Source organism: Nycticebus coucang, chromosome 13 (genome assembly GCF_027406575.1).
Source record: "Nycticebus coucang isolate mNycCou1 chromosome 13, mNycCou1.pri, whole genome shotgun sequence".
Taxonomy (NCBI): Eukaryota; Metazoa; Chordata; class Mammalia; order Primates; family Lorisidae; genus Nycticebus; species Nycticebus coucang.
Window position 1 is genome coordinate 25,948,951 of NC_069792.1, and position 13,994 is coordinate 25,962,944.

Here is a 13,994-nt window from a genome sequence, read left to right on the forward strand (position 1 = left end):
AAAGTCTAATTGTTTGTCATCACATATACATATAAAAGTTACACTGTGCTCTATAAGTGAAGGTTGATGATCGCAGGGTGTTAAGATCCACACCCTAGGGATGGCTTAACCTCAATATCATGCCTAGAATGTAATAAGCATCAGCACTCAAAATAAACTTTATTCATGGAACAAAGAATTATTAATTGATCATCTACAATATGCTAGCAACTCTACTGAGTCTGCCCTCGAGAAGTATACAAACATGGAAGAAACACAGACCTTTACATTGATAATTAAAAAGAACACGGTAGCCACGCATGTTGGCTTACACCTGTAATCCTGACACTCTGGGAGGCTGAGGCTGGTGAATCGCCTGAGTTCCAGGAGCTGGAGACCAGCCTGAGCAAGGGGAGACCCCCGTCTCAATTAAAAACAGAAAAACTAGCCAGGTGTTGTAGACTCCTGTAGTTCCAGCTCCTCGGGAGGCTGAAGCAAGAGGATCTCCTGAGCCTAAGAGTTTGAGGTTGCTGTGAGCTATGATACCACAATACTCTACCCAGGGTGACAGGTGAGACTCAGTCTCAAAAAAAATAAAAATTTAAATAAAAAATATTTTTTAAAAGACCATGTTAAATGCCACAGTAGGGTCATACCCAGGGTGCTACTGGAATATATCATAATCCCCCACTCCAAATTATAAATTTTATTTCAAAATAAAGGTAGCGTTATCGTCCACGTAAGAAAACTTGAAATTGTTAAGTGCTTATGTTAAACATTCATGGTTGTCTTATATTTTAGAAAATCTAGTAATGTGACTTCAGCCCTTAAGTAGGATACTTGACATTATGATTTCAGTTTAAAATCTAAGAGATTTTCTGTTCTATTTTTAATCCTTCTCCTAATGACATCACTTACAGTCTACTGGAAAATCAATTTAGGAAATCAGGTTAGTCCACTAAGCACTTCAGATAAGGTGATTCCATGAAGCATTCCAAGATTATCACAAGGAATTGCTTTCTGGTGCCATAAAAGAAGATATAAGCATAATATGTCCTGCTGAGGAAGGTTACAGTTTTACAGCCCCTCCCACTGCAGCACTTAAGTCACTCAGTTACAGTTAACTTTGGATTATCACTCACAGATTGAAAGCAAAACTCACACTCTGGGCTTGTGGTGCGGCTCGTATGTGTGGTTCTAAATCAATGATGAGGGTATCGGAACCAATACTGGATATGGAGATGGCAAATTACAGTGAAGTTTTGGACCCAACTTACACGACTTTGGAGTTTGAAACCATGCAGATTCTGTATAATTCAAATGGTGAGTTCTCATCCGTTTACAGATGTAAAGAAAAATAAGTGCTATGGGAGAAGCAAGACTGAGCTTCCAGGGTAGCGGCTCCATGTTTACTGCTGGGGAGTTTAGGGCTTGCTCTTTAAGGCCACAAGTCCAAGCTTTGGCACTTCATCAAAAAATTTGAATTAACAGTAGTATGGTTATTTGATATTAGAGATAGAAAAACCCTGGTTATACGTTAAAGTAACCTCAGAATTCTATTGTGAGCCAGTTACCGAAGTAAAAAGAGTAATTTCAGCAATTAATTTTATTTGCTGTAAATCATAATAATAAGTACTCTTATCAGATAGGCTGTGAAAGTATGTTTTCTATTCCATATTGAAAATGACTTCTGGAACAAAGTTTCCATAAAACACTAGGGAGTTTTGCTGATGGCCTACTCCTTTCGTTATTTTAGTTTTCAATTGCTGTTGATGAGAAACTGCATTTAAAAGTACTATCGAGTTTTGCATTGAGCACAAATATGAAGGGAAATAAGGTTTATATGGTAACCTCACTTGAGGAGCTAATGTTTAGCCTCACAAAGCTCTTGGTGTTTATCTACTGTAACATTTTAACTTTAAATAAGACATGAGTTGTTGAGGGTTGTGTCTTTATATAATGCAGTTTACTATCGACTTTGAATGTTGAGTTTTTTCCCAAGTAAAAATCTTGCCCCAAATGTAACTGTTAGAACATCTAATATCTAGTAATTATACATGCTTTGGAAAATGTGTGTGTGTGTGTCTGTGTGTCTGTGGGTTAGTTGAGAATACATCTTATACTGAGGATATCTAATATTCTACTGTACTATATAATTTATATGACCTATGTTCTGGTTATATTTCTAATACACAATAGCTTATTAGTAAGAAGATTTTAAAAACTGCCAAAAGATGAATTCTGAAATTTTAGCAGCGTTAAAATGAACCCATAGTGTAATGGAAAGTCACTATTTTGATTCATTATGTTTAGATTTGTCTAGAGACATTTAATATTTATTTTAGTGTAATAATGACATTAAAAGAAAGACTCATGATTAATAAAAGGTAGCGACAGATTTGCCATAAATATTTACCAAAATATACTAAAAATCTTTTTCATATGGCTATTTCCAAAGTGTTGCTTATTTCCTTGTATGTTAATATTATATAAATATGGATTAAACTTGAAGCCAGAGTAGAACTTTTCATACTTCCATCTAATTTCCCAGAAAACAGTTTCCAAGATCTTCAGTTTTAATATTGCCAATATCAATTTTGTTAATGTTACTCAAAGAAAAATTTGTAGCATTTAAATTCTATAATGCCTTGACTAATCTAAGAATATTCTGATTAACACTTTTTTACAAATTAATGAAATTATGTATAACACATTATTTACTCAGAAGTATTAGTAAGTACAATGTAAGTAACATTACATAATTAATTGGGGCATGACAACCTTTAATTTTATCCTTTTGTTATATTAGAAATATAATAATGATTTGTCATATTATAATACATTTGTTGATAATTAAATTTTTCATACATTGCATATTCAGTATCTTTTGAGAACATACATATTTTTAGATATAATCAACAGTGATAACTCATTTAAAAAATATTTAGTAAAAATATATGTTTTTTTAAATGATCTTTTCTTCATAAGTGTCTATTAGATGCCCACTATATGCTGGGCATAATTCTAAGAGCTGTAAAACAGAAGGAATAAATAAAATATATAAATTATCTGACATCATGGAGTTATATTCTATGTATAAAAATGAATAATGACTGACAAACCAGTAATAATATAATTTTAGGTAATGAAGTTATTAAAAAGAATAAGCAGGGCTCTATTTTCGACGTGAGGGGCAGATGGGAGGTGTGTTCAGAGAAGCTTTCATACAAAATCTGAGATTTGAACATAAACCTGATAGCCAGCTAAAAGAAAAATTTGGAGAACTGTCCTTCAGGCAGAAGGAACAGTAAGTATGTAAGTACTGAGATGTGGATAGGGGTCGGTGGAGAAAAAAAGACAATATTCTGGAGAATAGTAAATTGGCTGAAAAGTGACACCAGCTATGGGGCTCAGAGAGGTGGGGGTGGTGCTTCCTCAGCAGACCATCGCAGGCCTATGTCAGTAAAGTAGACTTTACCCTGTGTCTAGTGACGAGTCACAGCAGGGTTAGGGGACGTGATGTACAGGATAGGTCCTCCTCACACCAACATCCCTTTGGTGGCCTGAAGTAAGGAATAAACAATAAGGTTTCTTGTTTAGAGAGGATGCTATTACAGTAATCTAGGAGAAAAATAATGGCCAATTGAATAAGGGTTGTCATGGTGAAAGGGCTAAAAGTTGTATATTAAATATGTATTTTATGTGTGGACAAAGTCATGGATTGGCAATGAAGGCTGACCGTGAGAATGCAAGGAAGACAACTCCTTCTGGGTGCTGGATGGGACCACTGACTGACACCGGGGAGGCTGAAGGAAGACCGAGTACTAGGGGAAAGGTCAAAGAGTTCTGTTTATGACACATTAGTTTTCAGCTCTTACTAGACTTTAAAGTGAAGTTCTTCAATAGTACTCAGGCATTTCAGACTGATTTCCGTGGGGGACATTTAGGCTACAGAGAAAATACTGAGATTTTTCATCCTACAAATGATATTTAATGTCATGGGGCTGGATGAGCTTCCCTAGGGAAAGCTAGTTGCAGGACTGAGCCTGGCCATGTCCTAAAGTTTAATGGTCCTAAATACGAAAGGGGAGCTTGGAGTGAAAGCAGCCAGAGGTTAAAAGGAGAGCAATGGTGTGAGGACCCCAGGAAGTCAAGGACATAAACAAATAATTGATAGGATGATTTAATCAGAGGGTAGTGCTAACTCCACTCTTCTCTTTAACAGATAGTTCTGCCCCAGAGACGACAAGCATGAGCACCACTGACAATGGTGTCAACTGTCTGTGCGCCATATGTGGGGACAGAGCAACGGGAAAGCACTACGGAGCCTCGAGCTGTGATGGGTGCAAGGGCTTCTTCAGACGCAGCATACGCAAGAGTCACATTTATTCCTGCAGGTACTTTTAGGAGTCTCTTTAGAGATGATTCAAAGTGGCATGCAAGAAATTAGGGTTGAAAATTGAGAGACTTTTTATATCTATAACTCAATGAATAAAATCTCCTAGCTGTAATGCAAGTGAGGAGGTGTGGGTCTGCAGGATGTATTCATATATGTAGTTTTTTTTTATGATACATTTTAGACTTATAAAAGATCTATAGAAAAAAAGATCTACCATCCATCTTAGATAGGTATCGTTGAACCCGCAGTGGACACCTCGCCTAGCATTTTCTCTCTCTCTTGTGTCCTAGAGGTAACAGCCAGCAGGAACTTGACGTTGATATTTTCCTTGTGTTTCCTTATTGTGTGCCTCATGTTCATATAGAATGTACTTTTACACATTTTAAAATCTTAATTTCATTCTTTTTTTCAGTATGCGTCTTTTTCTGTACGTTGATTTTTTTTTGGGTGCATTTTCATCCCAAGTCTGTTTAAAAAAATATAAAAGGGCGGATAATTCTCATGCCCATCTTTGCCGTTGAATTTAAATGTTTCTTCTAATGTTTGCTTAGCTATTTTATGTGTCAAACATTTCTAGCAAGGTGTCTTTTTCGTTTTTAAATAATTGATGTCCAGTTAACGTCATAGCACAGTTTAAGTATAAATATTGAACCTTAATTGATCAGGAGCACAGTTTTCAGATGAAGATTACATCCAAGTGGAACATGGCCTATTAACAAAACTGGTGGGTTTAAACAAAAACAAATCTGTGTTTTCTCTATCAATGAAAAAGCATGTATAGGATTACATTGTTTTAAGAACAGGTTGGACATTTGAAAAGTTAACACTCTTAAAACATTGCTATTTGATTTCTCAGGGTATAATAAAAGTTAATATATAACTTTCCAAATACCTCCCTAGTGTTCTCTAGCAATTTTTCCAGGACAGTTTGAGGTAGGTTAAAAGAAATGTAAATCACCCACTTTAAAACTACTTGGTAAATAAAAAAGAGTTTTTAGATAGTTTTGCTTACATAGCCATCAAAACTCTAGAGGTAAAAAATATATCAATTTCCTTCATGAAACATGTTTTCTCTGTGATTACATTACATGGTGAGTGCTCCTTAAAATTCACAACTAAAATAAATACAAAACAATAAGCAAACCAAGCTTTCTGGAGTCGCATGTTCTGTTAAAAGTGAAATACAGGGTGGTGCCTGTGGCTCAAGGGGTAGGGCGCCGGTCCCATATGCCGGAGGTGGCGGGTTCAAACCCAGCCCCGGCCAAAAAACAAAACAAAACAAAACAAAAAAAAAAAAAAAAAAAAAAGAAAAGTGAAATACAAATACGCTAAAAAAAAAAAAAAAAAAAATTCAAAGAACTAAAAGCAATTACCTGTAAGCATCAGAGAATCCCTGCTACCAGGGCTTCCACACTCCCTACTCAGGAAGAGGCAAAAAGCAGAGCAGCTTTCAGATCTTTAAAAAAATGTTCTGGCAACACGTACAATTTACCTCCCCGCACCACTGTGAATGCTGTCAACCTAGCTTTCTTTATATATTTTGGTATTAAGCAAGTGGTATGGTTTTCCATATCATTTTTTTTGGAAAACAGTTATTTTATTTGTGGAAGTTAAAGAGCACCAAGATTTTTTTAAGCTCAGGTTCTTCTGGTTTCAAATTTATCCATTTCTTTAACTTTACAAATTGCATTTTCACTCTAAGTGCTCCATCAAACTGAAATGAGGCTTTCCCTCCCAAAGCACTTTTAATTACCGTTTCAATAGTTGTCACATTATACTTTTTTAAATGACTATTTTAAAATTAGTACACCTTTGTGTCCTCTAGCAGATTGTAATTTCCTTGCATGGAGGAGACAGGTAGTATTCATCTTGTACAATGAAGGTGCTTAATAATGTTTATTTAATTTTTGTCATTAATTTAATGTTAATTGGATAGATTCTCCTTGTTGTTTTTTTTCTGGTAATCTAGTCTCCTCTCCTGATCTCCTTGACCATGCCTTCAAATGTGTTAATTATAAAGCACATTTTTCTTTTACCTCTATTTATTTATAGTAGGCTTTACTTCTCATTCAGTTTTAAGTGGCCACCCATACTTTTTAGAAGAAATATTTTGATAGGTCATAAAATAAACATATTTCTTTATTCTTAAACTTAATCAACTACAACTTACCAGGGATATATTAATAGATATGAGTAGTTTTATGGCAGAATCCTAAAGAAATGATGTTGTTTACTATGTGCTCAATATCCACCTCCAACTGTTTAAAGTGCATCCTACAACCACCGCAGCAAGTCTTTCTCCTATTAATGTTATTTAACATCTCCAAGTTCTACTGAGAATGAATGGTGGACCTGGGAATCAAGCTTAGACCTAATTTCAGAGATTGTACTCTTTGTTTAAGTGTACAGGTCAGTTTTTAGTGTATTCACAGAGTGGTGCAACCATCACTACAATTAATTTAGAATATTTTTATCACCATATAAAGAAACCCTTAAATAGTTATTTCCCATTCCCCCCCCCACCCCCGACTCCCTTCCCAACAATGTGAGGCAAATGAGAGAATCTACTTTTTGTTTTTATAGATTTGCTTCTTCTGGACATTTCTTGTAAATAAAATCACGCAATCTGTGGCCTTTCATATCTGACTTCCTTCATTTAGAATAGAAGAGTAATCTCAAAGTTCATCCATGTTGTAGCAGTTATCAGGACTTCATTCCTTTCTTTGGCAAATACTATTTCATTGGGCAGGTATCCATTCTATTTATCTTTTCATCAGTTGATAGGCATTTGGGCTGTCTCCATTTTTGGACTAATAGGACGCTGCTATGGACATTTAGGTACAAGTTTTCATATGGACAAATATTTCCATATCCTTGGAATATGGGCCCAGCATGGAATTTTTAGGTCATATGGTAACTCTCTGGAGACTGTCTTTTTGAGACTTTCTTTGGGTAGAGCCAGTCTTTTTGATAGACTGCCAGACATACTTCCAAGGCATCTTTTAATAATCTAACCAGCCAATGTATGAGGGCTACAATTTTTCTACATCCTCACCAAGATTGGTATTGTCTCTGTTTTCAAGTATAGCCATCCTAGTGGGTGAACTGCTTCTGAGAATGGCATTGATACTCTCAATGCCATTCTCAGCAGCCTTTTGATAAGTAATTGAGCATGTAGAATACATTTTAGCTGGATATGAAGTACACATAACATTAATAGAATAACTGAACAGAGACAGACATCTGAGTATGTGAATCAAGCTCTCCTATATTCCCTATCACACTGAAATCATTTAACAATGAGCAACAAGAATTTATATACGAAAGGTTTTTAAAGCTAGATTTGGCTCTCATGACTCATGACGGAAATGGTAATGCGTGCTGGCCAAAAACAAGACGGTCATCCTATAAACACTGCGTGGAAGGAGAGGCCCGTATTTCCATGAACATGTTGATCATGGACTAGAAAGGTCATCGTTAATTGTTCCTACTCATTCTTTCTCTTGAATCAAAGTTGACCTTATTTATTTCAAGTCCATTTTCCTATTTGATTTGTCGATAAATAATAGTTTTCAGAAAACTAACATATCTTTGTTTGGTATTATAGGTTCAGTCGGCAATGTGTTGTTGACAAGGACAAAAGGAATCAATGTAGATATTGTCGATTAAGAAAGTGTTTTAGAGCAGGAATGAAGAAAGAAGGTAATAGTAATAATGATGATGATAATTAACATTATTAATGAAAAGTGATAAGCATACACACACATCCTCATTAATCACAATAACCTTTTCCCATGCATTCTCATCTTCCTCAATACATTAATGAAGATTCTATGGCAAAGAATTTAGCCCCAAAACATTCAGCTAGTAATTGATGGAGCCAATCTTTATTGGGTGACTATCTGATTACGGACCATTGTCTCCATCGCTGTTATTTCTGGCAACAAAATTATTATCTAAGTAACATTCAAATGCCCTGTTTAAAATACAAATGGAAAAATCAACTATTAAGTTGAAATTATAAGTATATTTTAAACACATTTTATTCCTAATGAAAATTAAGTCTTTATTCATTTCTTGAATATTAAGTGAACATCTACTTTTCATGCATTAATTTAAAAAATAGTTATTGAGCACTGCTACTTTCTAAACACTGTTCTAGGGCTGAAGTTTCAATGGAGAACATCATAGGCAAAATAATCCTCTCTTTCACAGAGTTTACATTCTATTGAGTGACAGACACAATAGACTAGCTGTGCTATCTTAGTGTGCTAACTTTATTTTGAACAAATTAAATAATCTGATTATATTTTCCTACATTCTAAATACGGATTAATTTAGAAACAAATGTGTGGAACACAGTCTAAACATTTGGCAGGATGTAGAAGCTGTAAGATTTTATACTTGTCAGATTGGCAGCATTCCCCATCATGTGCAAAGAGGTATTTTTCACAACAAGTTCACAAACTATTAAAAATCAAATTAAATCAAATCAATATGTTATAGAAATTTAAAACATATCAAACTCATCTTGAATGTAGTTTTTTACTTTGTCATTCTATATATATGTTTTTCTTTCTTTTTTTAAATTTCAGATTAATATAAGGGTACATGTGATTAGGATACATGATTTGTATTTGTTATCAATATTTTAAAGATGCAGAAATTCCATTAGTTTTGCTCAGGTTGCTAGTTTCAAAGAAGAGTAACAAAATATAAAGTTCACAAAATTAATGGAGGAGCACTTTCCTATTTGAAAAATGACTTATTTCTAATGTCATAAAAAGCTCTGGTTAGCAGTTGATGGGGCTAATTACACGCTTTGTCAGAGTCTTCACGCATTTCTGCTTGAATCCTCTCTTTACCTCTATAAAGTGCAAGCAAATCACAATCTCACATTTTCTTGATGAGATTTACAATTTGCGCAACACAATTATTTTTTAGAATAGTGAAATTATACCTTTTATGAACTAATACATTAATTTTCTTAAATAGAATAGAAACTAACTTTAGAATTTTAAAGTTGATGTATTCTTCTTTACAATCATAGCATAGTAGTGAGATCAATTAAGATAGAAACAACTATGAATATGGTTTTATGTAAAGAATGAAAGCACTCAAAATATAAATTTTCAAAATATCTTTTGACACTTTTCTAAAAAATGAGCATGTAAATGAAATTCATAAAAAGCATAGCTAACAGCTTATTGCTTTATCTCCACACATGCTTTACCAAATGGGTTAGTTTAGGTTGAAAATCAATAACAATTTATGTTAAAAAAAAAAAAAAAGTAAGGTACTAGTAAGTAGGATTTTAAAATAAAATATTAATGCCTCACTCTGGATTAAAGACTACTGACTCTTTCTTTAAGGCCAAAAGTGTATGATTTTATCTTCTAATTTAATGGAGTTGAGAGTCAATAGTAACTTTTGTGTCTTTTTTGCAAGATTTTCGTGTTTAAATTGGGGATTCACTTAATAAAAGAATAAACAAATGAGATAGTTTAATGCTTTATTGTTCTAGAAAAACACATTAAATAATTTAAGGCATATAGGCCTTTGTCTGTTTTTGGGGGGTTTTTTTTTGGTGGGGGGAGGTTAATGGAAGCTAATTTTACCTCTTGAAATTTGAAATCTAATTATAATATCTGAGTTATTTTATTTTCTGTATGACAAATATACAAGTTAATACACCCCTCTCATTCTTCTTTATATTAAAAATGTAGCTGTGAATAAGGGGTTTGGGAATATACATTATTCTTTTATTCCTTTCTGTAATAAAAAAGGAGAGATAGATCTTCTTAGACATTTTACATGTAATATGTAGGATTTCGTCACCTTTCCAAAATCCTGGTAGTCAAACTTTAATCTTCTCAGAAGAGACCTCTGCCTACGATAACTTTTGCTTTATTAATGTTTGTGAACTGTCCCAATGATGGTGTTTTATAAGATAACATAATACTGCAATCTTAAAATCAACATAACTAAAATAAATTTACTTTCTATTTTTGCTAGTGTTTTACAGGAAAAAGAAAATGGGAGTTTTGAAATCTCTGAGTCATATTTTCTGAGCATGAATTCACTCTTATCTTTGACCGGGTCAGTGTCACAGGCAATGCTCTTCCTCTAACTATCTCATAGTTTTACTAACTTTGAGAGAATAGAAACTCAAGCTATTAAAATACAGTGTAGTCGATACAGCTGACCCAACAGTTTCTAGCATGCATGCCTTCATGCGGTCCCAAACAACAATGTTTTCTGAGTTCTAGTGACAGAGTGGTACAGAATGAAAATACTTGTGGTCTTACTTTTTCCCACCAAGGTCTTTTAGAAAGATTTTTTTCTTGCTTTACATATATATATATTTTAATTTCAAACTGTATATTCTGATACACATATATGTGTGTGTGTGTGTGTGTAAAAGAGAATTTACCAATAAACACTGGGATTTTCTCCCCAGCGGTGCAGAACGAACGTGATAGAATAAGCACCAGAAGAAGCACGTTTGATGGCAGCAACATCCCCTCCATTAACACACTGGCACAAGCAGAAGTTCGGTCTCGTCAGGTACCCCCTACACACCAGCGTCCAGCCCTGTGTAGAAGAATCAAATGACCACTTATACATAATGCTAAAATAATCCTAGTTTATTCAAAGTGCTCATTTCTGGAATAAATTACACCTATACCAATTCAAGAGCTTTACTTTAAAAGTATTAGTGGGACTACTGAATTAATTTTCTCTTTTTTGGATAAGACTATTTTTAAAAGGAAAAGATTAAAATTAATTTAAGTGTCAGATTATTAGAAAAAAGTTTGCTTACAAAATCAATAAAAATACTTAATGCATAGCACAGTGCTCTGGGAGCAGCATTTTATTTTATTGTTTGAATCTGTAAAATCAGTTACTGCAACTTCTGGGGAGTTTGGTTGAGTCATGTCATCAGAATTTCTTTCTTTGAAAACAGACTTCTGAACTCAGGAAGTCTTCTAGGCATCTGTTTTAGGAACAGATTTTTTTTTTTTTTTTTTTATAATGAAGAGTGAGAATTTAGAAAACACAGGAGAAATAAAGCTTTATTATTTTAAACTTATAACATGAGAATATCATTCTAAAGCTAAAAAGAATGTTGTCAGTTAGAGTCAAATAAAGAATTCTTTTAAAAACAGGTTCACCTGGCAGCGCCTGTAGCTCAGTGGGTAGGGTGCCAGCCACATACACCGAGGCTGGCGAGTTGGAACCCTGCTCAGGCCAGCTAAAACAATCAAGGCAAAAAAAAAAAATAGCCAGGCGTTGTGGCAGGCACCTGTAGTCCCAGCTACTTGGGAGGCTGAGGCAAGAGAATCTCTTAAGCCCAAGAGTTTGGAGGTGTGTGAGCTGTGATGCCATGGGACTCTACGCAGGGGGACAGCTTGAGACTCTGTCTCAAAAACAGAACAAAACAAAACAGGTTCACCTTAGCTTTACCCCTATTAGACATGGTAATAATACTCTTCGATTATAAAGCAAATTATGAAATAGCCAAGTAGTTATTCATGTCCCATAATGAGTCAGTGTGATGACTGGTTTAGTTTTGAGGGGTTGTTTGGGGGTCACAGTTGTCTGTGTTGCCCTAGGTGGAGGGCAATGGCACCATCAATCATAGCTTGCTGAAACATCAAACTCCAAGGTTCAGGCAGACCTCCTACTTCAGCCTCCTGAGTAGCTGAAAGTACAGTTGCCTTCCGTGACACCTAGCTAATACTTGTATTTTTTGTAGGGACAAGGTTTTGCTCTTGCTCAGGTGGGTCTAGAACTCCTAAGCTCAAATGATCCTCCTGCATGAGCCTCCCAGGGAGCTAGGATTGCAGGCGTGAGCCACTCCACCTGGCCTGGCTTTCCTTTTTGATAATGCGAGGGCAATATGATGATGTGGACATCACAGTTATCATCATCGTTACTTGCAGATTGCTTGATGGTCCAATAAAGCATTTAGAAACTGCCTTCAAGGGGGGGGTGTGAGGAAGTAGCCAGATACTTATAAAGACACACATGAACATTCAAAAGCTAAGGGTATAAAAACTTTAAGACTGTGTTTTCAGTAGAACAACTTTCTAATCCAATTGTATTTTATGTAGTACATAGTTGAAAATTATATATAGTTTTTAAAATGTATCATTATATATTAAGTCTTTCAACATGCTGAGTTGTCTAAATCTTTTCTTCCTCGTTTGGAAAACTTTATCCCCTGCAAACATTTCTCCATAAACTTCAACAAATTGAAAATGGACTTCCTTAATGAAAATATAATTTTTAATTAAAAAGAAAGTCATAGCATATTTTATGTGGCTACTACCTTTTTATGTAGCCATTTGAATTGTGAAACTCTCCAGAAGTTGTGGTAACTTAGTTTACAGATCACTACTCGTGACATTATGTGTTGGAAGTTTTTCATCTAACTTCTCAATGAAAAAATGTTTAGTATGTTTTAAGATACTGTGACAGTGATACCATTTGCTTTAATTGTGTTTTCTTATTGCGTTGCAAGAAAAAATAGAATAGTGGCCATGTGTCATTTTAAATGATAAGTTAATATAATGTTCTTCTTAATGCCAGATCTCAGTCTCAAGCCCTGGGGCAAGCAGTGATATAAATGTTAAGAAAATCGCGAGTATCGGCGATGTATGTGAATCTATGAAACAGCAGCTATTAGTCTTGGTGGAATGGGCTAAATATATCCCTGCCTTCTGTGAGTTACCATTGGACGATCAGGTAAAAGTTTAAAAAAAAAAAAAATTACGAACGTTTTAAAAATGTTTTCTAAACTTTGCTAAGTTCTTGTATTCTTTCGATTCTATGTATAATGCTTATACTATGTCATTATGTTTGACAAAGGATTAATTATCTGATGAGAAAAGAATTTGGTGTTCTTGTTCATTGATTTTGTTTTATCAAGAGGCACAGCTCTTCGACTTCTAGTTTAGGGGTCTAGCAACTTCATTGATTAGACAAGTGTTTTCACTCTTCAGTCCTCTTGAAGTTTAAAAAGCGTATGTGAGGGAGAAAGACAGCAAGTGACCAACACTGTGAGATAAAATAATGTAAGAATGAGTGTCTGAGAGGGAAACGGTGCCCTGGTGAGTCTTGGTGATTACTGAAGATGCCATATAAAATCCCTCGGAAATACCAGGCCGTTCGTAGGTGGAAACCATACAGGATTTGTTGTTAGTAGTGTCTTTGTGGGCACCTCATTCAACTAACATAGAAAGTTTGGTCTTTCATGCTGTCCATTTTATTCTAACCTTTATTATATAAAAATTATACTTCTGACAAAGTCTGTAGAAGCATTATCTGAAATGTACAGAGAAACAGAGAATTCAGAGATAGTGATCTTTTCCTAATACATCTTCATAATTTGTCATATGTACATTAAGAAGTTTTAATTAATAGGAGCATGAATTTCATAATTAGTTTGTGAGGGATTAGCTTGTTGACATACATTTTGACCTATTCTTACTAAGTAGTGTATAATTTTTTGTAGATGAAAATCATTTGAAAATTTCCATTTTTCTCACATTGAATTAGCTGTTAAGTGTTATACCCAGTGTGTATTTAAACACCCTTAGGTTAGTGATCT

The 13,994-nt window shown here is 34.6% G+C and overlaps 1 protein-coding gene across 2 annotated transcripts in view; it reads left to right on the top strand.

Moving 5' to 3' along the window:
- The window catches only part of HNF4G (hepatocyte nuclear factor 4 gamma), a 137,543-nt gene that overhangs the window by 110,059 nt on the left and 13,490 nt on the right, over positions 1-13,994 (top strand). Inside the window, exons 2-6 of one of the 2 annotated variants that reach the window (XM_053559455.1) lie at positions 1,124-1,302; positions 4,205-4,376; positions 7,986-8,080; positions 10,839-10,945; positions 12,974-13,129. In XM_053559455.1, the coding sequence (XP_053415430.1) occupies positions 1,167-1,302; positions 4,205-4,376; positions 7,986-8,080; positions 10,839-10,945; positions 12,974-13,129 (666 nt within the window). In that variant the 5' untranslated portion in view covers positions 1,124-1,166. The remainder of the gene's footprint in view (positions 1-1,123; positions 1,303-4,204; positions 4,377-7,985; positions 8,081-10,838; positions 10,946-12,973; positions 13,130-13,994) is intronic. The other variant, XM_053559456.1, reaches the window with a different exon arrangement.